The sequence below is a fragment of the Oculina patagonica genome, chromosome 7 (genome assembly GCF_052425735.1).
Source record: "Oculina patagonica isolate OP01 chromosome 7, crgOcupat, whole genome shotgun sequence".
In the NCBI taxonomy this organism is placed as follows: Eukaryota; Metazoa; Cnidaria; class Anthozoa; order Scleractinia; family Oculinidae; genus Oculina; species Oculina patagonica.
In genome coordinates this window covers 26,709,780-26,735,311 of record NC_135764.1, presented here as the reverse complement: position 1 = coordinate 26,735,311, position 25,532 = coordinate 26,709,780, and the positions used below count along the sequence as shown (strand labels likewise).

The 25,532-nt window shown below is 37.3% G+C and overlaps 2 protein-coding genes and 2 long non-coding RNA genes across 4 annotated transcripts in view; 2 read left to right on the top strand and 2 right to left on the bottom strand.

The window, feature by feature from the left end:
- LOC144660428 (uncharacterized) overlaps window positions 1–25,532 on the top strand; it is an 84,639-nt gene that overhangs the window by 7,591 nt on the left and 51,516 nt on the right. Inside the window, 1 exon segment of the mRNA XM_078521042.1 lies at window positions 3,132–4,212. Coding sequence (XP_078377168.1) covers window positions 3,151–4,212 — 1,062 coding nt within the window. The 5' untranslated portion in view covers window positions 3,132–3,150.
- On the bottom strand, window positions 6,204–15,042 carry LOC144660545 (uncharacterized). The gene is made up of 2 exons (XM_078521207.1): window positions 11,998–15,042; window positions 6,204–11,397 (listed from the first exon to the last, which is right to left on the bottom strand). The coding sequence occupies exons 1-2, from the start codon at window positions 15,010–15,012 to the stop codon at window positions 6,841–6,843; spliced, it is 7,572 nt and encodes a 2,523-aa protein (XP_078377333.1). The 5' UTR covers window positions 15,013–15,042; the 3' UTR covers window positions 6,204–6,840.
- On the top strand, window positions 15,584–17,438 carry LOC144660549 (uncharacterized). The gene is made up of 2 exons (XR_013572104.1): window positions 15,584–16,339; window positions 16,757–17,438. It is a non-coding gene; the product is annotated as an uncharacterized LOC144660549 (long non-coding RNA).
- LOC144660547 (uncharacterized) lies at window positions 18,174–19,166 on the bottom strand. The gene is made up of 2 exons (XR_013572102.1): window positions 18,753–19,166; window positions 18,174–18,377 (listed from the first exon to the last, which is right to left on the bottom strand). It is a non-coding gene; the product is annotated as an uncharacterized LOC144660547 (long non-coding RNA).

Sequence of the window (25,532 nt, the reverse complement as noted above, 5' to 3'; positions counted from 1 at the left end):
TCGCTAAATTTGGATTTTGAAAATTTAGGGAATGAAACTCCAAACAAACGAGTAAAAAAATGTGAGAAGAGGACTTGATAAAAGTGTTGAAGACCAAAAAGTATCAATACAAGCAGGTCAACACATTTTGCACTACGTGTCTGGCAAGCATGGCTTCAACAGAGCGAATAATATCACCGGATTTTTGGCTGAATTTGGGTACGGTAAATACCTAATAGTACCTTTTTGGTACGCTTCGGCGGCATATCAGGCTCGTTTGGTCTCGCCATGGGTATTTTGGCTCGACTGCGTCTCGCCAAAATACGAACCATGGCTCGACCAAACTCGCCTGATATGCTACGGAAGCGTACCAAAAAGGTACGATTAGGTATAAAAAGAGGACAGAGAAATTTTAGTCACAATCAATGATGGAAAAGAACTTAGTATACTTTGTCATCCTCAGTGTTGCTGTTATCAGTCATTATGTGGAACACTACTCTCGCACGGCTAAGAAAAAAACCACTTTTCAGCTTCAGAAGTGACCTTTTACGGTCAAAAATGCGAAAAATAGCCTTCTAAACAAACACACTTTAGCACGGATCGAAACTACATTTACACAATTGGTCCATTTACGTGAGCCAATTAAAAACCAGAATTTTCGATCCTGCAGACAAGTACAAAACGGCAAATCGATTGATTTCAAATCATTCGATGAGACTTTTACATAGGAGCAACTGATGAGGTCCACTGAAGGACCGAAACTCGAGTCTTGCGTAAGATAGAGCTTTTGCCAAGAGACATCGTTGCAGCATCCTAGAGACTACAAATGCAGTGATCAAACTGCCATAGAATTTATTTGCTGGATGCAAGTAACGCAACAGACAGATAAAAAAAAATGGAGGTAAAATGTTATAGCTGCCAGAGCACAAACAAGAGCCAATAAACCTAACAAATATGCCACAAAGCTAGCAAACACAATGGCATAAAGATCATCATTGAAATGGCTCTAGAGAGTGTAAATAAAATCCTCCGTAACAGATCGAAGGCTAATTCAGCAACCGGCGGGAGTCGTGTTAGGCCTGTCTCATTTTATATTAGGTCTTTGTTAATTTTTTTGTCTTTTAGCAGCCATTTTTAATAAAAAATCCAACTAGTTAATAATTAACAATTAATTATTTACATATTTAGTTTCCTCAGCTATTCTACTTTTCAGAAATGTATGGTTATGTATGTCTTGGGAGAAAACCAAGGCTGTTATGAGCCAATTTCTTTGCCTTGGTCAATTTCCCTTTAAAATTGGGCGAAAATTCAGGGGTCAAAGGGTTAAAAGGATGAAACTCTTTCAGGAAGCAGAATTTTTCTCCGTGTTCAAATGTGAAAACGGTGAAACTACATGTATTTGCATTGGTGGCAAATATAGTAACACCATCGGTTGCCGAAAATACACACAGCATAAATGCGCAATGAGCCATCAAAACAAACGCGATGATCATGTTGTTTTACGTCTTGGTCTCCGGAATATAATTCACGAGCTCTATTTCTCTCAATTCGTGAATAACGTAAGACCGATGTAGAATTCAGAACTGCCCAGTATTTAGAAAAGACCGTGACTTCCCCGTCCCGTTCATGTCAGTACCCACCCCCCCCCCCCCCCTCACTCCCCAACTTGTCACGTCGTTTACCACTTAAAAGTGGTATTTAGGGTGTCTAGGGCATCACACCAATGTTTTAGCCGTTAATTAAGGTCTCGTGTTTAGGGCCACATCATTATAAGTCACTGTAGACCTATTCATCTCTGTTCGTAGCCTGAATTTCAGGAGCAGGCGACCAGAGAGAGACGTCTGAAATTCAGGTTACTGTGTTGGAGGATAGAACGCCAATTTTTTAGTGTTGGAGCATTGTGGGACATCCAAAAAAACGGCAATGGCAACTTGTATTTCTTGAAACGAAGTGCAGGGCACTTGTTTTCTTCTAACAGTCTTGTGGAAAATTAATCGATTGATAAGTTCTTTGTTTTTTCGTCTCGTATCTCGAATTACTCGACTCGAAACTTGAAGTTGTTGACTCGTGAGTCGATACTCCAAGTGACTGTCAACTTACATTTGACCTGTCCTATGTACAGTGAAAATAATTCAGAATGAAAGTCCACATATGTACGAATTGCGGACTCACTTTTATTTACATGAGCCTCTGGCTGGATAGTAATCGTAATTGGGAGGGCAGGAGTAAGAGCAGGTCACTACTTCCCTCTGTAGGGCGATAGGGAAAGAGCAGGGTTTCGAAATATTTGGAAGTGACTTTCCATTTCTTAACGTTGATTTCTTTCTATGATATAAAGCATTACTTAATTCTACATTATACATCCATTCTGTTTAAAAATGTTAGGGTTGTAGCTAGGCATGATAAAAATTTTGTAAAAAACGAATTAAAAAAACACATAGCGCTTCCAAACGTTTACAATAGCATTAAGAATTTATAGACTCATTAAGAATGCTCCCCGGGGGGGTACTCCATATAACGGCCTATACGGGGAGGCTCCGCCCGAAAGGGGTACCTTTTTCAGGCTTCAGGTATATAAAAGGGTAGGTATTTTACGAGTTTAAGTATATGAAAGGGTATGGAAATCTGTCATTTGGCTATTTAAAAGGGCATTAAATTAAAATATTTCGAACAGACGCAATTTATGGCTGTATTATTTTAATTTATTAAGCGTTACATAAAAATGACAAGAAAACGTGCTATTTTAAGTCCACGCCATGTCTCTTAGGTATATGAAAGGGGTACCTTTTTTCAGTTAAAGGTATACGAAAGGGGTTCAATTTCGGTCAAAAATGGTATATAAAAGGGTAAGGGGTTAGAACTTGCGGCGGAGCCTCCCCGTATAAAACTTTTTGGAGTACCCCCCCCGGGGAATGCTCTAGAGACTTTTTGTTGCACTCGGAAAGTTCATTAATTTAGTTTTTATCACACATTAGTTACATATTGAACTTTTGCATTTTTATCTTGCTGAAGAAGGCAACAGTAGTGTCCGAAACGTCCAAAAAAAACAATATTTTTAGCAAGTGTCAACTTTTTTAATTCGTTTTTTTACAAAAATTTTCCATTCTATTTCTTTTAATGTTTGTTCAATTTTCTTTCTTATTTTTTAAAAGGCTAAACCAGTGGGACGTCATGGTCAAGTTAGAAGACTTTTTCAAGTCATTTTTCATAACCATAGGCGTACTTGTCGCAAGATTTCTTCTCAACACTGGTCGCTATCTAAAAGCCATTGAGTTGTGCAAGGAATGCTTTATTCTCTTGTCTGATATTAAAGAAATAGAAGGGCCGTGTGCTGAACTATTTAAGACTGGAATCTATAAAATAATGTTCAATGCTTTCTGTCGTGTCGTTGATTACACAAACGCAACAAAATACGGCAGGAAACTTCTTGTGATTTTCCGCAAGTGGGGTGATGGAGCTAATGAAGGGCAATTGACCCTTACACTGGCAAACATATATAAAAACCAGTGTAAGCATGAAGAGGCAAAAGAGCTGTAAAAGAGAGCAATCAATATTATGATAGAAACTGGTGAGAGGAAAGGAGAAGCAAATGCATATACACAATGCGGAACTGTATTTAAATCTGTTGGTGAATATGCAAAAGCTCAAGAATACATTGAGAAAGCACTGGCGATCAGAATGGAAATTGGTGACAAAAAAGGAGAAGCAGCAGATATCGGAAATCTAGGAACTATGTTTAAATATCTTGGTGATTATGCGAAAGCTCAAGAATACATCGAGAAAGCACTTGCGATCAGAATAAAAATTGGGGACAGAAAAGGACAAGCAACAGATTACGGAAACCTAGGAAGCGTGTTTTATTCTCTTGGTGAATATGCCAAAGCTCAAGAATACCACGAGAAAGCACTTGAGATTAGAATGGAAATTGGTGACAGGTTTGGAGAAGCAGCAGATTTCGGAAACCTAGGAACTGTGTTTAAAGCTGTTGGTGAATATGCTAAAGCTCAAGAATACATCGCGAAAGGTCTTGCAATCAAAATGGAAATTGGTGACAGAGAAGGAGAAGCAGCAGATAATGGGAATCTGGGAATTGTGCTTCTATCTCTTGGTAAATATGTGCAAGCCAAAGAGTATCTTGAAAAAGCACTATCGATATGTAAAGATATTGGAGACCGCGAGATAGAGTGTGAATGTCATCACAATCTTTTTTACGTGGAGCTATCCCAAGGAAACGTCCGGGAAGCGTTTAACTGTCTGGTTCAGAGTATACAAAAAAGGGAAGAGTTGCGAGTTTTTCTTGAAGACAACGATCATTTCAAGATATCATTTTCAGACGTACACCTCTTCTCATATCAGAAACTCAGTGATTTCTTTTGTGATTCTGGGATGCCTAACGATGCCCTGTGCGTTGAAGAAATGGGACGGGCTAGGGCTCTAGCAGACTTGATGGCAGCTCAGTATTCTCTGCGAAACATGCAAATCTCAACTTGTCCACATTTATGGATTGAAAACATTGTGAATAACCGGTATGCAATGCATACTAAGGCGAGGACGTTCCAGTAAAGCAAGTCAGTATGTTAAAAATTCCATACAAAGAACTGAGAATAGACCTATGGGGCTTTGTTTGTTTGTTGTCCTATTTCAGACTGTGACATCACTCTTGAGAATCACTTCTTTCAAATTCAGGAAAATTCTCTTGGTATTCAGATAGTTAAAAACAAGTTCTCTGGGGAGCATCATGTGATTTTGAAATGGGAAATTTTCACTGACAAAGCCAAAAATGTCAATTGAGTGAAAATGATACCCAAGTAATTGAACACCAAAATTGATATCGTCGATTTCAGTGTAATTTACACCAAGGAGCCCAAATGTGAAACCACTTTTAATTAATTCACATTCTTTCATGCAGTCGTTTTCAAATCAAAAGCTGTGAAAAGTTTCTGATTGGATAAAATCTGCAAAGAAGAATGCAAATACATTTAAAGTGGTAACCCTTTGGGGCTCCTCAATGTAAGTCGAAATTTGAGACACTGAGTCATTTGCTATTCAGGGGAAAAAATGGGTTTGTTAGGTAAATAAAATTCTAAAATACAGTACATGGTTTTCTGGTGGTGTTTTTAGTTGTGGATTTCAAGGTAAGGTTAGTTTCTAACCAATGTTTTTTTAATTAATAAAAGGCAAATTATAAGCTGCTTTGATCACAAAATTGGCAATTTAATTTGTACAATTCTAATAAGATGTCTTTTATCACAACTTTTGACAATGGAATGCAACATTGAACTGCTTTAATCACAAAATTGTACCATGCTAACTAAATGTCTTTTGTTGTCACTTTATAAAGTGGAAAGCAACTTTAAAGCCAGGAAAGCCAGGAAGGCCAGGAAAGCCAGGAAGCTGTTACAAGTTTGGCAGAAAAATACTGTCTTGAAATAATGTATCTTGATTACATGTAACTCTTGTGTAAATGCAGCTGATAGTTGTCTTCACTGACTATACAATCTGTGATGCAGGATAAGACCATTCCCCCAATAAGTCCAAAATATTGTTATTACATTTTAGAGGTAATACCACACTACAAGTGAAGTCCAGCAAGTAAGGTTGATACAGTATCTTGATGTACTCTTGTTTAAATGCGGCTGATACAATGTAGTTGTCTACACTGACTGTACAATCCGTGATGCAAGATATGTCCAATAAGATATGTTATCATTTGGAGGTGATACACACATACAGTACAAGTGGAGTCCAGGAAGTAAAGTTGATACAGTGGTGAGCCAGTGGAGACCTCTGATTGAAGGGTCTTTTCATTGGTGAATCTGGAGATGTTTAACACAGTTTCTTTTCGACTTGAATGTTACTGCTACATGGTTTTTGCTGTGTGTTGTTTGAATATAGCAGTCACTCATAGTGAGGATTGGGCCTTTTTACTATTGTACAGAGACCAATAAGTTCTAGCCAGTTCCAATGCAATGGACACTATCACACATACATAGTGTCTCTTGACAAAATGTAGATTGAAAGTGTTGGACATAACACGGCAGTCAGTGGATTCTCTGAAGACTGTATCTTGTGCACTGTCTTGTTGTTTTACATTTCTGTTCTGTAAACATAAAAAAAGAAAAAAACAATAATTAAAAATATTAATATTTTTTTAACAATAACTAATACACATGCACATGTAAATATTGTGAGGTAACATAATATTTATAACTTACATATCACGACTACATGTACATGTAGATGCAGGGATGTCGCTAACTGCCAGCTTAGTGTTTTCTTAGCAACATCCCTGTTAGATGTCACATCAATCATTATTAACATACATGTGTAATTACATGGACCAGAACAACAAATAACTACATTGTGTACTGTTCGTATACTTACCTAATATGTACAGTTGCAATATGGTGGGTTTGTGACCCAAAGGGTCACAAGGAGGGGTTTGTGACCCAAATGGTCACAAGGGACTCAAAGAAGCCGTTACACAAATTTGTTTAGAAGCCAAGGCTGATGAACTACAACACTTTAAAATGTAACACAAGTAGATACTAAATTCATTTCAATTTTCTTTCTTTCTGAAACACATACTTTACACGTAATTTATGCTTCCTTAAGATCTTATAGTGATCATTACAAATTTCTCCTCACAATGTCAATACTAAATTAAGAGAAGAGGTTAGGAGAATTACACTGTAATAAAATGGTCACCAAAGGGAAATTGCTTTGAACTTTTAACAAATTCTCCAAACAACGCTATAAGAAAATGTATGGAGATCAGTCAGGAGAATTTGTATGTGGATGATGGGGCATAAAAGGTTAATCATTTACTAGTCATTGTAGCCTACAAAAATGTACATGTTTCTACTCTTTTTTGGTTGCTATCCACACAGCTTTATGGTCACTAAAGTATGTCTCGAGAACACCAGTTTGGACTCTTGATTCATTTAGATTTGTATAAATGTGATCAATTGTAGTTCTGTTATCAGTGGTAAAGCTTGAAATAAGTTGTTTATATCCATATGTTACAATCATTTGATTATGTATACTGCTGTTTTGTACACCATCATTAAAATCAATGTTAAAATCACCAAGTATTATATGAAAACGTTCTGTTGACATAATGGAATGAAGTTCTCTCAATGCTTGAAGCAAATGCCTCATTGACACTTTTGGTGATCTATAAATTCCAGCAATAACAACATCTGGCAGACATTTAACTCTAATAATTGTTATTTCAACTCCATGCATATTTTGACATTGAGGATATTCATCATTACATTGAGCTCTTGTATAAACTGCAGTTCCATAGAATGGTCTTTGTGTATGCAACTGTCTATCAAACCAAGCATCATTTCTAAACAAGGAGAAGTCATTAATTTCAAATTCTTCATTTTGGTCGAACACCCACAATCTAGTTTCAACAAAGATATTTACATCTGCTGCCTTGACATTAAAATCATTTTTCACATCTGAAATATGCTTGTGTAGTGAACGTGCATTGAGAAAGACTATCTTGACAAAATTCTCACCAATGTCTGTGAGGGATATCAAAGATGGCTGAAGATAAGCTACTGTTCGCAATCTCTGCATCTCATGCTTAACTTTGTTACTCACAGTTATCTTTTTTTCATTGAGATTCTTTATATGCAGTCCATCAATTGTAGTGACCCTGCTCAATGCAACATAGTGAATGTGGGGAATAGCTCTTCTTGAATTAAGATCAACTACAACCTCGGTTTCAGTGTCACCCTGAGAACGATGAATAGTTTTTCCTGCAGAGGGCCGTAAAGGAAATTGTTTTCGAACGATCTGAGCAGCTTTACCTCTCCCTACAAAAAATGTTACACAGACAGGTTTTATTGGTGTCCAACTCTGCTGGATATTATCGCTGTAAAGGTTTCTATTTTCATTCCGAGTTTTCTGTCCAACTTTAGCATGATCAAATTCAACCCAAACAATTCCATCAGGACGTTCAGAACTTAGCAGACTAATAAATCTCACTAAGCCTGCACTACCATTTGTAAGCCCATCATCTAATCTGATGTTTTGACAGACCTCAATCCTTTCATTTTCTGCAATTGCAAGACAAGCTGCTAATTGCATAGTTTTTCGTGGATCATCTGGAACCTGTTTCAATAGTCGCGCCTTAAATTCCTCAGAGTGAGCACCAATGACGTTATCGACTGCCTTCACGACAAATTTTCTGCCAGTTGCAGAATTATAAATTGCTGTGTTAAACTCATCAACTCTGTCATTTTGAATGAATAGGTGTGGAACATGTCTGGGATAGTTCAGATCACGATCTTCAATGACTCTTGCTCTCAGTATATTTAAGTCATTCTCAGTGTGAATACCCTCACGTAGCCGATTGAGAATTTCTGCAAACTGGCGACTTTCTCTTTGACGCATGATTTCATGCAATTCAAACATTTGAAAATGTTTCTGCCACAGATTAGCTGCTAAAGGAGCATAATCATTATCCAAATCTTCAAAAACATACCCATCAAATACTGGTTGAAGTTGAAACAAATCTCCAATTGCTATAATACTCACTCCTCCAAAATCATGAGTTGTACCTATGATATCTTGGAGTCTTTTATTAATTTGAATATTAAACATGGAATTTCCTACCATTGATACTTCATCAATGAAAATTATCTTCAAACCAGCAAATTTACATCTTAAGGAATTCAAACGACTGGCATCAAGCTTCTTATAAACTTTCAAGGACTGGTTTGCGGGCACTGTCAATGCAGTATGGATTGTACTTCCTTGAATATTGTATGCAGCTTTACCAGTTGGAGCAAGAAGAATAGCCTTAGTTTGATGAAAATCATCACCAGCTCTTGTGTTCAAATATTTGTAAACTGCTTGAAATAGTACTTTAGTTAAGTGAGATTTTCCAACTCCAGCACCACCAGAAAGAAACAAATAGAAGGGTTCACAAGTTGTCTTCATAAGGTGTAAAACATGGTAGAAAAAATTTAACTGCTCAACATTTAGAGAACGAACAGCTTCCCTATACTCTTCATCTGGCAATTCATCAAATGAGATATTATGCTCGTAATTACTATTTGTACTGGCAGGGATCCCCAGGTCTTGAGAAAGATCATAGTTGCTCACTCTTTCTGTGTTGCACAAAAGTTCACATTTAGTTTCAGCAAGGTGACTCAGTTCTACATGTTGAGTATTTGGAGCTACACAATCCCACATATCATCACTGCTTTCTATAGTTTGTACATCATCTAATGCTTTGTCTAGTTGTCTACTACACGGTGCATACTGAGCCATTTGGTCATTTATCTGTTCTTTTAATATCTGACACCTCTCCATGTAACTCTCACAGTCTCCAAGCAAATCCGTACTCTCATCTCTCCAAGCAGTAAATAACATTAGCAGCTCTCGATGGTGCTTTTCAGGATGACTTTCTCTATTAAACCAGACACTTCTTATTACCCTAGCCTTTGACCGCTTCTGAATTTCTTTTTTTCTCTCCTTTAAAGTCAGGTCATTGCCACATGTACCAGTAATATCTAAACCAACATCATCTTCATTGTTGTCATCATCAAATATTTCTAATGGCAAACCATCGACATCAGTATTTTTGGATTTTTGTAAATATTTAAGGTTTGATTTCCTATTGTCATACCAAGCGGCCCAATCAGCTAATGTTACGTTCTCTAGACAAGATGGCCTTTTAGTGTACCTTTTTATCAAGCCACCTGATTCAATATCTTCAGACTCATCTTCTAGCTGCTGAATGTCATCAATTGATTTCAGAAGACGAACTCTTTCATCCGGTAAAGCTGTATTAATAAACACCACTTCACGGGAGGAACGTCGCATTGGTAACTGAAGTACAATATATACCGCTTCTTGTGCACTTATTTCGACATTGTTCAAGAACTTGTTACCAATGTCACGCACTTGCTGTTTAATACCCAAATTTCCTTCTCTTGCTTCCTGACATGCTTTTCTCAAAAGTTCACTCATACCTCTCTGTGCCTTTGATATGTAAGAAACAACATATGTTGCACAAGAGTAGATATCTAGGATAAACTGAACATCCATGTTTGCTCTCCATGCAAGCAAGCAGTGCTTGTTATAATTATTTATTCGAAGTTCGTTTGGCTTTCGTTTCAAAAAAATTGTTGCCCTACTTAAGGAAGAGCGAATAGCAAGAACATATTCCTCTTCAGTCACACCAAGCTTATTAAGAAGTTCTTCAAATGAAATGTTCTCTCCTTCCCTCATAGTATTAAGTTTCTCATTGATTTCTTTCCAAGTAGCTTTGTGCTGGTTCAAATGACCAGTTTCCTTAATATCGCTTACATGTAAAGGATACAATATTTGAGTGCTTTTCATTGGTGGCTGAGGGAAATTAAATCTGCACTGTTTTTGAAACTTCTTTTTACAGGTGAATGAATGTTTGTGTTCTTGACGAGAAACTAATTCATATAACTCACAGCCACTAGCAGGTTTTGAACAAGAAATGATTTTATCGACAAAATTACAAACTTTTTCATCAGAGTCTTCACCAAACTTTGGTGCACCTTCAATCCATAACAGCATATGAATATGTGGTGAGCCACGTTGTTGAAATTCAACTCGATAAAACCAATCTTCTATTTTTCCCAGTGGTGCACAATCACTTTGCAAAAATTTTCCAATCAATTGCTGAACTTGGAAATCAAAATGTCTTGCACATGTGACGGGATCACTTTGAATTAACCTTGATTTTTCCTCCCATGACAAGGCATTTAATTCATCATCACTGTATATTTGGTGATCAATTAATTCACCTAACATCCTTAACAGATGATTCCACTTTGTTTCAGCTGCAGAAAAGCTACAAAAAAGGGTCGCAGATCCAAGTTGCCTTATCATGGCGAATAGATCTTTCTTTGACTTCTCAAAGTATGGTGGGGAACCACGAAGAGCTCTTAGAAATCGATACCCTTCATCTAAATGAACTAATTTGTCTAAAGCACCTTCTTTTTTTAACTCGCCTGCTGTTAGTCTCTTTCCGTTTGTTTTATGCTTTCGCAATGCAATCTGGCAGTTGCCCAAGATAATTTTCATTTGCAGCTTTTTCAGTTTAAAAAAGATATTTTCGATACACTGAGCAACTCGACGATCAGAACGCCTTAACTCTGATTTGCAAATGTCACTATAATACACAGGTACATTCCTTTCCTTATTATCTGCTCTTGCTTGACCACAGAATATGCCAGGATATGCTAGCTCTTCACAATATTGGTCTTTGAAAATACTAATTGGATGATTGCTTTCACCTGGAGCAAAGTTCAAAACCTTTTCACGTTCACAATCTTCTACAAAGTCTGGAGATGTTAACATTGTGTCCAAAGTACCAGTATATATTTCAGATTCATCAATTTCATTCCAAGGATCTTCTATCTCCCTTTCAGTTGGACAGTAATCCTTTGAAAGATCTCCACTAGAAAAATGCACATCTGTTCCACTAGATGGGCATCTTGATTCATTCAAAGTTACTGGAACACCTACTAATGCTTTAAGAGAAATGGTGTTTGCTAATCCATACCCTTTTGAACACATTTCCACAAGAACAACATTTTCTGGATCAAGAATTTTATATCTGAACAGTCTGACCACAGAAGAAGAACTTACATTACCTGCAACTTCACTAAATTGGGAGGAGTCATCTTCCATTGGTGGTAGATCATGTACAATGGCCATGTGCTCACTAAAAAGTGATTGCTCTTTTTCCCAGGCACTACACAAAGAACAAAAATATACCACTTCATTACTATTACAGTCATTTTGATGAAACATTGGCATGTAATTACTCTCCTCACAACATTCACTATCAGTTTCTACTCCATGATTATACAAAAGATGGTTTTCTAAATTCACCAAGTCTATTAAAACTTGTTCACAACCAAGGCAAACAAAAACTTTATCAAATTGAAATGAAAACAATCGACCATGTTCTGACAAAGATTGTACCGTAGTATTGAGTGACTTTATTGAAGCTACAGGTGTGTTGATATCTGTAATGTTGCTTGAACTGCTGCAACCACTATCATTAGACTTGTCACTTTCATCAAACCCTGTAAGCAATCCATTCCAATCTGGGTTCAATTTGATGCTCTCTTTTTTGTATAGTGTGCCATTTTCAGTCAGCCACTTCGCTGCTTCAAAAACTTTCAATGGTCTTATGTTTTGTGATAGGACATAGTTTTTGTATTTTAGTTTTCTCTTAAGCTGGACTTTGATGGTGTCTGTTTCAGTCGACAGTCTTGGTAAAAAATTCACGGTATTAATGACATCAGCAGGAACATTCACTATGTTGCCATGAATTTTAAACTGCTTCCCTCTAGCTGCTTCATGTATCTTTTGAAAGATCAATCGTGGTGATACAAGTCTCCATTCTAGCTCTGTTAAGTCTAAATGGTCAGGTTTATGTGGAAAACTCATTTTATTTTGAACTGCACATGGAGGAACTTTATTCTGCTTCAGGTGGTTATAACATGTACGACAAACCCACTGAGCTGTACAACACTGCTCATTTGTTCTTATGCACCTTTGCACAGATTCATTATTTAGTTTATGTACAGTTTCAGTTCTGACAAGACTATGTTTGTACCATAATTGATCACAGCACGCGCAAACAAATGTTGGCCCTGTAGCAACCAGTTCACGAAAACTAACAACCAATTCATCACAAGATGTTTGCTTTAGGTGACCTTCCTGATTCAACTGCTCCTTTTTCTGTTGTTTATTTTTAGTTTCTTTTACTCTTTGCCTCGATTCCCTCTGCTTCTTCAATCTTTCTTCACGTTTCTCTTTGCTTTCAGTTTCCTTGTTTTTCCTGTATCGTTCTCTTCTCTCTTTCAACCTATTTTCTCTCTGCTGTTCAGTTTCAGTTTCTTGTCTCTTTCTCATTAGTTCTCGATACTTCCTTAATCTATTCTCCCTCTGTTCTTTGCTCTCAATTTCTTTATTTATCCTTTGTTCCCTACACTTTCTTATCCTGTTTTCTTTTTTCTGTTCAGTTTCGGTTCCTTGTCTTTTTCTCATTACTTCTCGACGCTTCTTTAATCTATTCTCTCTCTGTTCTTTGCTCTCGATTTTCTTTTTATTTATCCTTTGTTCCCTACACTTCCTTATCCTGGTTTCTCTCTGCTGCTTAGTTTCCTTTTCCTGTCTTTGTTCTCGACGCTTCTTTAATCTATTCTCTCTCTGTTCTTTGCTCTCGATTTTCTTTTTATTTATCCTTTGTTCCCTAAACTTCCTTATCCTGGTTTCTCTCTGCTGCTTAGTTTCCTTTTCCTGTCTTTGTTCTCGACGCTTCTTTAATCTATTCTCTCTCTGTTCTTTGCTCTCGATTTTCTTTTTATTTATCCTTTGTTCCCTAAACTTCCTTATCCTGGTTTCTCTCTGCTGCTTAGTTTCCTTTTCCTGTCTTTGTTCTCGACGCTTCTTTAATCTATTCTCTCTTTGTTCTTTGCTCTCGATTTTCTTTTTATTTATCCTTTGTTCCCTACACGTCCTTATCCTGGTTTCTCTCTGCTGCTTAGTTTCCTTTTCCTGTCTTTGTTCTCGACGCTTCTTTAATCTATTCTCTCTCTGTTCTTTGCTCTCAATTTCTTTTTTATTCATCCTTTGTTCCCTACACTTTCTTACCCTGTTTTCTCTCTGCTGATCAGTTTCAGCTTTTCGTCTTTTTCTCATTAGGTCCCGATGCTTCTTTAATCTATTCTCTCTTTGTTCCCTGCTCTCAATTTCCTTTTTTGTAATTTTTTGTTCCTTGCTCTTTTTTAACATATTTTCTTCCTCTGCCTTCGTTTCAATTGCTATTCTTTTTTCATTCTTTTCACAGTGCTTCTGTGACAAACTGACCCTTTCACCTTCTGTTTCAGCTCCTTTTCCTGCAATTTTCTTTTCACTCAATATGAACAAGCTTTTCTTGTGTTCTTTTGATTGGGCTTGTTTTCTTTTCCTGCTGTTGTTAACTACATTTTCCTCTGAGCAATTTTCTATGTCCGATTTTTCTAAGTGACATTGACTTTGACTGCACAACTCCTTGCAACCTACAGTATATCTATTGTCTGCTGTAGTAAATGGCACATGAAGTGTATTAGAACTTGTACACCTTAAATTTTCAACTTTGATACCCAACACTTCAAAAGGGACTACATTCATTTCTCTGTAAAAGTTTTGTAGATACTGAACCATTTCTTCCATACTAGAAAATTCTAAGAGTACTGCTGTTCCATTTGCAGCAACATTACCATGGATATCTCTTGAATGAGAATCAAAAATTCTATAATGACCTTTGTTGTCAATAATAATAGCAACGGTATTGATTTCAACAGTCAACAGAAAGGCATCATAGTCTTTTATTAACATTTGGAGTACATATTGCAATGGTAAATAACAGTCTCTTACACTAGACATGTGCAAGTCACCAGCAAAACTGCTACTAAAATTAATAGAAAAGTTTTCATCATTTATGGACAATGCCGAAGGAATTTCAGATAGCAACAGTCTGTCTTTCCCTACTGACCTACTAATATGAGAATAAAGCACATTGCCTTGAATCAATACTTCATTCAGCTGATCTTTTGACCACCATGCATTACTTTTACAATTGTAAACAACTGCAGTTAGGCACATCGCTACGCATTGGTTTCCTGCATTCTTTCCGAATAGTGCAACATTCCCTTGATGATAATCAGCCATGACAGTTTTTGACGAATTCAAAATGAAGAAAGGGCCAGGATTCACCTCCACATCATTGGCTAGTCGAATCAACAGGGGAACATAGAAACGATAAAGACACATTTGTGTAAACCAAAGCCTCGCGTAATAAGCCATTTGCCATGAGCGGATTACTCTTTTTAATGTTGGCAGATATATCGCTTCCATGTAAAACATGAATAACAGCATAGACCAGAATTTCCCTCTCATACGATCCCAGTATTCTTTGGCCTTCAAATGAACATTATGTAGCCCGACTGCCGCTCTATATTGCATTAAAGACACCATAATCTACGGTATTCAATGAAGTACAAGCAAATATAAACTTAGATAGCTCACCTTTTAAACTTTTGCAATGTCAGCAGTTCTTCAGTCAAAGCTCAAGTCAAAATGTCTCCAGCAGTTGAGATCACAAATATTTCAATTCTGGTTATGCTTTTGTGGTTTCAATGTTATATTCAGTTATACTTCAGTTATCCTTCAGTTATCCTTCAGTTATACTCCGGACAGGCAAGGGTCCAGCCGAAAAACAGCACTCACCAACGCGTAAACAACAATTTAGTGTAGACCCTCGACCTATCGTGTTTGCGAGTGTGTCGATTAGGTATGTGTGTACGATGATATCTAAATGTGTTTGTAAGTGAGCGCAAAAATATCCTTTACAAATCTTACTATAAGTCACGGTTTCTGCCTGCGGAAAATCCTCAGATGCACGACCGAACAACCAACAACATCCAAGATGGCGGACGGCGAACAAATCTCAAGTAAAATCTCACGTGACCTTTTACATGTCCTTAGTTACCAATCCCCTTCGGTTCGATTCATCACATCGCCCATTCTCGTCCCCATAGTATGGTGGGTGATTACCGTCATAATTAAACTTTGGATTATGTTACTTGTTATTGCATTTTGTTTTACAATAAGTTGCTTGTGTGTTTGAATTTTATGTTGGTTGTATCAATTTTCTGTCAGAATTCAGAAATTTTCGCCTAATCAAATTTTCGGTAACTCTAAACTTTCTAGTCATTTGAATTTTTCAGGTTGTGCCAGTTTTCGGGAACTATTCCAATTTCAGACTGTTTTCCAATGCTTTGCATCTCCGATTCGTTTTTCGTTTCTGGTGTATTTTTTGCCAGTAGTTCGAATTTTCGGACACATTCAATTTTCTGCTAGTAGTTCGAATTTTCGGACACATTCAATTTTCTGCTAGTAGTTCGAATTTTCGGACACATTCAATTTTCTGCTAGTAGTTCGAATTTTCGGACACATTCAATTTTCTGCTAGTTCCCGGCGCCATATTGGAATAGTAACCGCGCAGACATGATAGCGAGGCTACCGGTGACCCGTGGCTGAGCGTGAAGAGAGATTACAGTGAGGATTCGGCAATTAGCCCGTGGTTTTTCGCGTGTTTCGGAACATAAGCGAAAGTTTTGATTCTAATAATACTCCTTCGTCATCTTCTAAGATGAATGGAAAATATTGGGCCGCTTTTGGCTGTAAAAAAGGCGAGTAAACTTCTCAGGGGCTATCAGTAGTTTGCGTAACAAAACACAAGGAGATCCAGTGAAGAAATCGCATCCATGGTGTAATCTGATAAGACGCCAGCATGAGCATGGTGAGGACAATTTTCTTCGTCTTTAAAGCAATTTTTCTTTGTACTAATCATTACAAAAAAGGAAATATACACAGCTCTCCTGAGCAAGTCGTTGGGATCAGAAAGAAAGGTTTTTAACATGCAATGTTTACAGAACTTTTGTTTTATACTTGCTTCTAATCACTGAAGTTGTTTGATAATATTTTATATCTAGGAAAGCCCTTCTGTTGACAAGTCTCCATTTAAATATATATCTCAATTCAGAAATTATTCCCAATTTTGCCTACGGTTTTTTTTATTTCTGTATTTATTTTGAGTCTGATATAAGCTTATTGTATTTTGATAAGATTTAAAAGAAATAGATTATTGATAACAAAGAGTTGCTTTTAGGTAAAGTTGTAAGCTTAGTTTAAATCCGTTTTCAATATTGTCTCATAGGTGAAAACTATCCCAGTAAACATGGATTGTGAAATTATCACACAAGGAAGTCACTATTTAAAAGAAGGCACAGAGAAACATCTACTCAAGAAATAAAAATGCAAAAGAAAAGGGAAAACTTTTTTCTCATTAACCAGGAGTATTATTGCACCCTATTAAATCACCTGATGAAAAGTCTGATTGATCTGCAAAGAGAATAATGCATCATTGAATTTAAACTGGTTGAATTTCAGGCAAAGTTTGGTCTCAACCACATTACAGTCAGGGTAGTTTAATCGTCCATCAGTGATAACCCATCATTTTGGTATTATTTCTCCAGAAGAGGTTAAAAATCAACTTTTCTATCAGCTCTAGATGAGAGAATTTGGTCAAATTCAGGGAAAAATTTTAATTACTGTTACACCTCCTTTTGTGTACATGTGTATATATTGACCTGGTAAAGTTTTGGGGCTGTTCATTCTTTGACAGTAAAGGGTTAACCACCCATAAATCTTTTACACTGAAACCAGAAAGTATGTCAATACTTTAAACACTTTCTGAATGTTTATTATCTCAAATGGGGAGCTATAAAATTTAAGGTCCTGCATGTAGTATTGAAAATATTTATGTAATGTTTAAGATGAATGTGTTGTTTAAATAAGACAGTAAAGAAAATAAAAATAAATAAAATCTTCATCATGAAGCTGGATGGAACTCTGCTAGATTAGCTGTAGTTCGGTGTCCATATGAAACTCTACCATCAATGGGGAAGAGGAATTTCTCTTGTTGTAACCTCCAGGTCAATCTGTAAAAGGTAAGGTAAAGTCTGTGTCCGAGCCAAGTGGCTCATACAGCTGGAGCTTATCCCGGTTTCCGTAGCATTAAGCGACTAGGTCTACTCCCCCCTGGATGGAATGCCAGCAGTAAATTCGCTGTTACCCATTTATACACCTGGGTGGAGAGAGGCACTGAGAGTAAAGTGTCTTGGCCAAGAACACAACGCAGCTCCCCCACCAGGACTCGAACCCGGGCCGTTCGACTGGGAGTTGAGTGCGCTAACCATTGGCCACCGCGTCTCCCACACCAGGTCAATGTGTAGGGGTGGAATTTGTTTTGTCTGAGAATGTGGTGTTAAAAAAAAATTGAAAAAGCAAGCCTTTTCTCTCCAAAATAGTCAATAAAATTCCTTTAAGGCCAGAATAAGGCAAGGACAAAGAACAAATACAGTTGTCCCTGGACATGTAAAGTATAGCAATGATTTTATCATTCCCTCAGGCAATTTTTGTAAATATAACTTTACACTTGCAAGCATTATTGTCAGTTATACATGGTCCACATTTTGTGCATCTCATAATAATAATCCTTACCATACTGTTTGGGTTGGTAATACTTTTTTATAGTAACAGGAACTGTTAAATGGCTTTTTGAAACACCTTGATTCAACACTGCAAATGATTTATTTCAAAACTTAGTAGCTGATGCAGTCATTTCAACTGAAAACATTTTTTATTCTTAAAAAATTGCCCTCTGCTTGTGTTATTTTCCATTTCTTGACTTGAATAGATGATTTTCTGAGCTTCTTTCAACTGGCAGACTCCTTTTAGAATGTTTCACAATCTATGTTGCTGGGATTTCTCTTTACCTATGAGATAATATTAAAACTTTATTTAAACCAAGCTTATAACTTCACCTAAAAGCAGCTCTAACCAATATAAAATAAACTGCCACACTCAGAAATAAAATAAAAAAGAAGTCTGCAAAATTGAGAATAATTCCTGATTTGGGATAACTATTTTACTGAAAACTTTCAAGAATTGGGCATTGTGTAATGTAAAGTATTATTAAACATCAACTTCAGTGATTGAGAGCAAGTAAACAAAAGTTCTGTAAACATTGCATGTTAAAAACCTTTCTTTCTGATCCCAACGACTTGCTCAGGAGAGCTGTGTATATTTCCTTTTTTGTAATGATTAGTACAAAGAAAAATTGCTTTAAAGACGAAGAAAATTGTCCTCACCATGCTCATGCTGGCGTCTTATCAGATTACACCATGGATGCGATTTCTTCACTGGATCTCCTTGTGTTTTGTTACGCAAACTACTGATAGCCCCTGAGAAGTTTACTCGCCTTTTTTACAGCCAAAAGCGGCCCAATATTTTCCATTCATCTTAGAAGATGACGAAGGAGTATTATTAGAATCAAAACTTTCGCTTATGTTCCGAAACACGCGAAAAACCACGGGCTAATTGCCGAATCCTCACTGTAATCTCTCTTCACGCTCAGCCACGGGTCACCGGTAGCCTCGCTATCATGTCTGCGCGGTTACTATTCCAATATGGCGCCGGGAACTAGCAGAAAATTGAATGTGTCCGAAAATTCGAACTACTAGCAGAAAATTGAATGTGTCCGAAAATTCGAACTACTAGCAGAAAATTGAATGTGTCCGAAAATTCGAACTACTAGCAGAAAATTGAATGTGTCCGAAAATTCGAACTACTGGCAAAAAATACACCAGAAACGAAAAACGAATCGGAGATGCAAAGCATTGGAAAACAGTCTGAAATTGGAATAGTTCCCGAAAACTGGCACAACCTGAAAAATTCAAATGACTAGAAAGTTTAGAGTTACCGAAAATTTGATTAGGCGAAAATTTCTGAATTCTGACAGAAAATTGATACAACCAACATAAAATTCAAACACACAAGCAACTTATTGTAAAACAAAATGCAATAACAAGTAACATAATCCAAAGTTTAATTATGACGGTAATCACCCACCATAACCAGGAGGCATTTGTTGGAAAATTGAGAAAAGTGTTGGATTGCGAAGAAGTGAGATTGAATATGAAAGCTGTCGTAATTGATGAAGCACATCTCATTGTAGAGTGGCAAGTATTTATTAATTAGTATCTGTGTTTAGTTATTTCCATTGACAACAGTAATAAATATATAAGGTTCTGTAAGTGAATCAATTTTGTAAACAAAATGTTGTTATGACTTATATTTATAATACTACATGCTGTAAATGAATTTTCTACTTTTGTCTTTTCCCACCTTCAAGCACATTTAATAAAGTATAGTGCTGTAACTATAGACAATATGCTTTGAGGACATAGAATAGCTTATTAAAACACTCCATTTTGAAACTGACAACATGACTAGTTGTATGTTTTTATTGTTAAAGTATTAATAGTATGTTCCTTTTTTAAGGTTACACGGTATTTCATCATCTTTATTTCATGGATTCACTCAGACCATCCCAATCCTTAAAAACTTTTATTGGTAACTTTCAACTAAAAATTTAGCCTGCAAATTATTGTCTGACCTAGTAGAATACAATACCATATGTAGGAAATCTTGTTTGGCAGTACTTTTGCATGGCTACCCTTGCATTAGTTTACAACTGTTTGGGGTTAACTTTCACAAAATTCATTATGATTTTAATGCAGTGCCACTGACTCCCACATTATAAAAATGTTATGCTCACAATCTGAATGTGATTCATATTGCATGCATTGTATTTACAGGAAGAGTTTTAGGCCTGCATATTCCCAACTAGGTATGCTAGGTGCAATATTTCGAAACGTTCCTGTAGTCGCACTAACTGCAACTGCAACAGAGAAAACACGGTGTCTAATATCAAGTTCTCTTGGAATGATGGAACCATCTTTGTAAGTACTCTAGCAGCCAACACTGTGATATTACTTCTGAACTTCTTTTCTTCCCCCTGACTAAGTAAGTACTCCGTCAGAGGCAGTTCTTTCAAATCAACCAGTGGTTTCTGATCATCAAGATGTGTGGATGGCACCTGGTCAAAGGTGATGTACTGGTTAATCCAATGCACATCTGTGTTACGGTGATTCGTGAGAACCTGATTTGCAACGATCTTGAAGTCAAGGTTGTCAAAGTTGACATAAAATTCAAGACCCTCTTGAACTAGCTTTTGGACTTTTGATACCAATCCACTGCCAATTCGATCCATTGCTCTTACCCATGTCTTCTGAGATTGCGTGACTCCAATAGCATTCAAGCAAGTGAATATCTGAAAACAAAACTTTAAATTAATTTAAACATACAGGAGTCAATAAACATGAAACTGTCCATTGAAAGAATTTTACTTGAGCTTGCATACTCAAGATATGGAGTAATTAAAATAGGAACATCCCCTTATTTGACAAAATTCAGTTACCTATATCCCTAACCCTTTTTGCAAGTGTTAAATGTAGGTAAGAACTTTGTAGAATTTTTGTTTTTCTGACTGCCATTATACAGCAATGTATAAAAAAACCTACAGCAATGTATTGATGTTGTAAGGTCACAAACGGTCTTGATTTCTACTCACAACTGGAACATTAAAGCCACCTCTATACAATATCTATGTAATCTGTATACATAACTAACATATGTTCATGTAAAAATCTCTTGAATGCCAGTGGTTTACAAATAATAATAAAAATAATAATAGCAAAGCAATATTGAACATGTCAATACATTTCAATAAAATACAAAAAAGGGGAATATAGTTAAGGTTTTACCGTGTAGTTGGTTATTCCATTGAAATAACTACCATTTTTTCGAATCAAATAAATAACAAATAAAAAATTCGCGCATTTTTTTCTTTTCTGATGAATGAAAAAAAAAAAAAAAAAAAAATAGGCTGTTTCCTCGGGGGTCCGCATATACCGGCCGCTAAACTCATCTTCGCCTCGGATATCCTCCCATGTTTTTTTTTCAAATTCGGAAGAAAACCTCTATTTTTTAAAAATACCTGTAAGCTACTGGTAAATTTTGCTAGCAAAGTTTATTAAACTGAAACGAGTGTACTCACCCTGCGACTACATCCACCGGACATAAGCAAAATTGATAGCAACTTCTGAAGCATACCCAGCTTGGAATTTCTCTGATACATCAAAACTGGGTAACCAAAGCACACTGGAGGCACTTGTGACTCTGACGGTTGTTTGCTAATTGTAGCAAGAACATCCAAGACCGGTCTCTCATCTCAACCATTACTTTTTCCCATGAAAAATGGTTCAATGCCTCGACGCACGAATCTTGGGTTACATTCAAAACGGAAGGTGTTGCTTTCTTTGTCAAGCACAATTTAGGCGAGTCTTCTACTTGTTGCGAGGCACGCATTCTTTTCACACCAGTTGCTTTAATCGACAATTCCTGTTTAGAAAGTGACGCCAAAGACAGCGAACGAAATTCTATGACTGTCTTAACCTTTCGAAAGCACGGCTAGCACAGTTTATTCGGAAAGCCATCGTCAGACTTGACTTCTTTTCCAGTTAAAAACTCGAGCACCTTTAGCAATTCTGGCTCTTTGTTACTTTTCTCGCCAAAAATATTAACTGGATGGTTTCTAAGTAAAACCGTTTTATTTCAACAGCGACAAGTGTTGTCAAAGTTGATGGACGCTGTTTGTTTGGCAGGATCGTCTTCCAAATCCTCTATGTCTTCATCTGTTCATATTTTCGCGCCATCAGCCTTTCGAACATTTTGACTTCCGTGTAAAATTTCTTTGTTTTCGAACAGCCAATCAAAAAAATTCGAATTTTTTCGGTTATTCTCTGTCCCCAGAGCCCTTTGTTTCCTCGTGCCTAGGCCCTGCCGGCTAAGAGAAACAAAAAGGGCTATGGGGACGAGAATGCACATCGCCCATCGCCCATCGCCCATTGCCCATCGCCCGTTGTAAACCCAACCGATTTATCGCTTCATAACATAAGGCTCGAGACTAACGTCCTCGCCTAAAAAGGAAAAGAACTGCTCTTGTCTGTTCATTACTTATCACGGTCAAGATGTTCTTATTTGGATTCTCAAATCAAGCGGGCTCATTCATTTCCAAAGAATAAACGTTAATGAAGAGATTTTTTGCGCCAGAGAAATTACCAATTTGGATGATTTTTTTGCTAAAAATTTCCGATGCTTTGGTGTTTTACCCGAAGAAAGTTGTGAAGATCGATCTTTAAATGCCATTGAGCAAAAACTGGAGTCATCCCTAGAAGAGAGCATTGCAGCTTTGCGACTTGTTGAGGACGACGAGGAGGAAAGTCAAAATCCCGAATCCAGCTTTTCTTTGTGTTACCGAATGGTCATTGGTCCTGTGGTTGATTTGCTTGAAGAGCCCGAAATCATTGTTGTTCCTGATCGCTTTTTGAACCAAGTTCCATTTGCAGCACTAAGTAATGAAGACGGCAAGTATCTAGCAGAGTCCTTTAGGATCCGTATCGTTCCTTCGTTGTCGATTCTGAAGCTCATCCAAGACAGTCCAGCAGACTATCACAGTGAAACTGGTGCACTGATAGTGGGCGATCCTCAAGTTGGTCTGGTGTTTTACAAGGGACGTCTTGAAAACTTCAAGCCATTGCCTTGTGCAAGAAAGGAAGCAGAGATGGTTGGACGAATGCTGGGCGTTCAGCCTCTGATAGGAGAGTGCGCGACCAAGCGGGCTGTGCTTGAGGTAATAAGTTCAGTGAGTTTGATACATGTTGCTGCACATGGTAATGCTGAAAGAGGAGAGATTGCCCTTGCGCCAACTGTACGGGTTGCTGGTGGGGCTCCTCTAGAGGACGACTACCTATTGACGATGTCTGACATTTCGAAAGTTCGACTACGAGCGAAACTGGTAGTGCTTAGCTGCTGTCACAGTGGACGTGGACAGATTAGAGCCGAAGGAGTTGTTGGAATCGCACGGGCGTTCCTAGGATCCGGTGCACGCTCGGTACTTGTGGCATTGTGGGCGCTTGGAGACAGTGCAACAGAGCAGCTCATGAATGGTTTCTACGAGCACCTTGCCAATAACGAAAGTGCCAGTGAATCTCTTCACGAGGCCATGAAGTGGATGAGAGGTAACGGCTTTCCCAAGGTTGAAGACTGGGCACCGTTTGTGCTGATTGGAGATAACGTGACATTTGATTTTATTTGATTTTGGAAAAGAAAGTAAGTGGTTTTGATGACGTATTTCTATTTATAGTTCACCAAGTACGAGTTAAATCAAAATTATAATACGTGAAGAGATCAGATTATTAAAATTCGGTTGAGTCTGGGTTAATTTCGATCGCGAAGCAAAATTGCCGATATTGATGAGAGGGAACTGCATTTGCAGCATAAAAAATGATTTTAACTTGGCTGCTGTATTCGATCAGGTAACAATTTTTGCTTTAGCTAAAATATTTTGACTAAATTTGAGATTATCGTGTAATGTTCTTTTAGTCCGGTTCTCTCTAATAAGGTTGGATGAGGTTTCATGTGAAATTTTTAAGACCTAGGCTTGCCCCTCTCTATGAAGACCACTTACCTAGATGGTAGGTCATGACAACATATGAACAGCGAGACAAGCTAGATAACGGCACACTTCAGTTTAAGGTATTCATCTATCTCATTTACCTATTATTGTTGCTGCAGTATTTTGTCAAAGTGCGCAACCAAAGAGAACTCAAAAAATACTTGAAAAGGTCCTCTTGATTTCATTATATGTATTGTAACTGATATATGGTTTAAAATAAGTCCCCTCCCTTTTGAAAGCCCTTATAAGGTCCAACAAAGAAATAGGCTTAGGGGTGCGGCCTAATTGAGCTTTTACGGCCATTTCATCAAATTTTAGGCCGACAACTGACTCTCGGTTATTTCTCTACAACGATCACCTACAACGGCCAGGATTTTTTCGTCTCTCTTCTTCGCTGATTATGCACTTTACTCGGCATGTACTTAAACCTGAAACGAAACGAAACCACCGAAACGAGCAAAACCCATCACATTATTAAGAACTAACTGCAAACAGGCTAACCTTAGGCTAACTGGTGTGCAACGTTTTCGTTTCGTTTCGGGTTTTAGTACTTGCCACTTTACTCTCATTGAAACCTCTCTTCAATGGACACTGTAACAACCGACAGTTGATTTCTTTTTAAAGGTGGCTTTTGTAGAGAGGTTCAACTGTACTTACCATTTCTTTGGTTTTTTTTTGGTGTTTTAGAAAGAAAGACTGACGAAGGAGAACCCGAAGGAGAACTCGTGTCACAGAGAAAGTAAGCAAGGACCTGAGGAACTTCTTGCAAATGTAAAATGGTAGATAATAGTAGACTTTATTAGTTTCCGAAATGTCTATTGTCTGAGAAAGGCATCGTGTACATATGACTAGGGTGCCTGAAAAATAAGCATAATGAAATTAGGACGACAGTTTTGAAGCCAAGGACTTAACAGCTAATTGAGAAATGATCCAGTTGTACTACATTGGCGTTATAATTCTCCAAGAATTTTCTGCAGTCCTTACTCTACAAAATGTCTGGACTTAGAAAGGGTCCACCGCTCGTGGTAAGAAACTTAGTTTTGGAAAAGACGCTTTCAATTAATTTCTACATTCATCGATTTGTTGGATAGTTTTTTGTTACTCCAGGGCACACAATTTATGCAAATGTCACGCAAGCGTTTCTCTGGTTAGCATGTTCACTTTAAAATGGCATCATCGTGTAATAATTGTGTGTTTGAAATGTATAACGTCATCAATGCATTTTGACCAATCAATGCAGGAGAAAAAATCTTGGTGGATTATAACTGGTGATATATCTGACATATAATTTTTAATTTGAGTCTTCTTAGTGACTCAATAGATAATAGTCGTGTAGTTTTTGTGTTTTGCTGCAGCCGCAAGGGCTGCAAGCAAAACACATTGAGAGCTGAAGTTTGTGCCGTAAGTGCCGTAAGGTGTAAGGTGTAAGTGCCGTAACAGAGGAGAAATCTGAACTACCGATGTCAATCAAATCCATGAACAAACAAAATCGAAACCAATGAACCGTAGC

Excerpts from the sequence above, each read along its gene's own strand:
- LOC144660545 (XM_078521207.1), bottom strand. The coding sequence starts at position 15,012 with ATGGTGTCTTTAATGCAATATAGAGCGGCAGTCGGGCTACATAATGTT. Across the intron at positions 11,398-11,997 it reads TTACAGATATCAACACACCT|ATAGAAGATCCTTGGAATGA; the intron begins GTAGCTTCAATA and ends ACTGAAAGGGAG.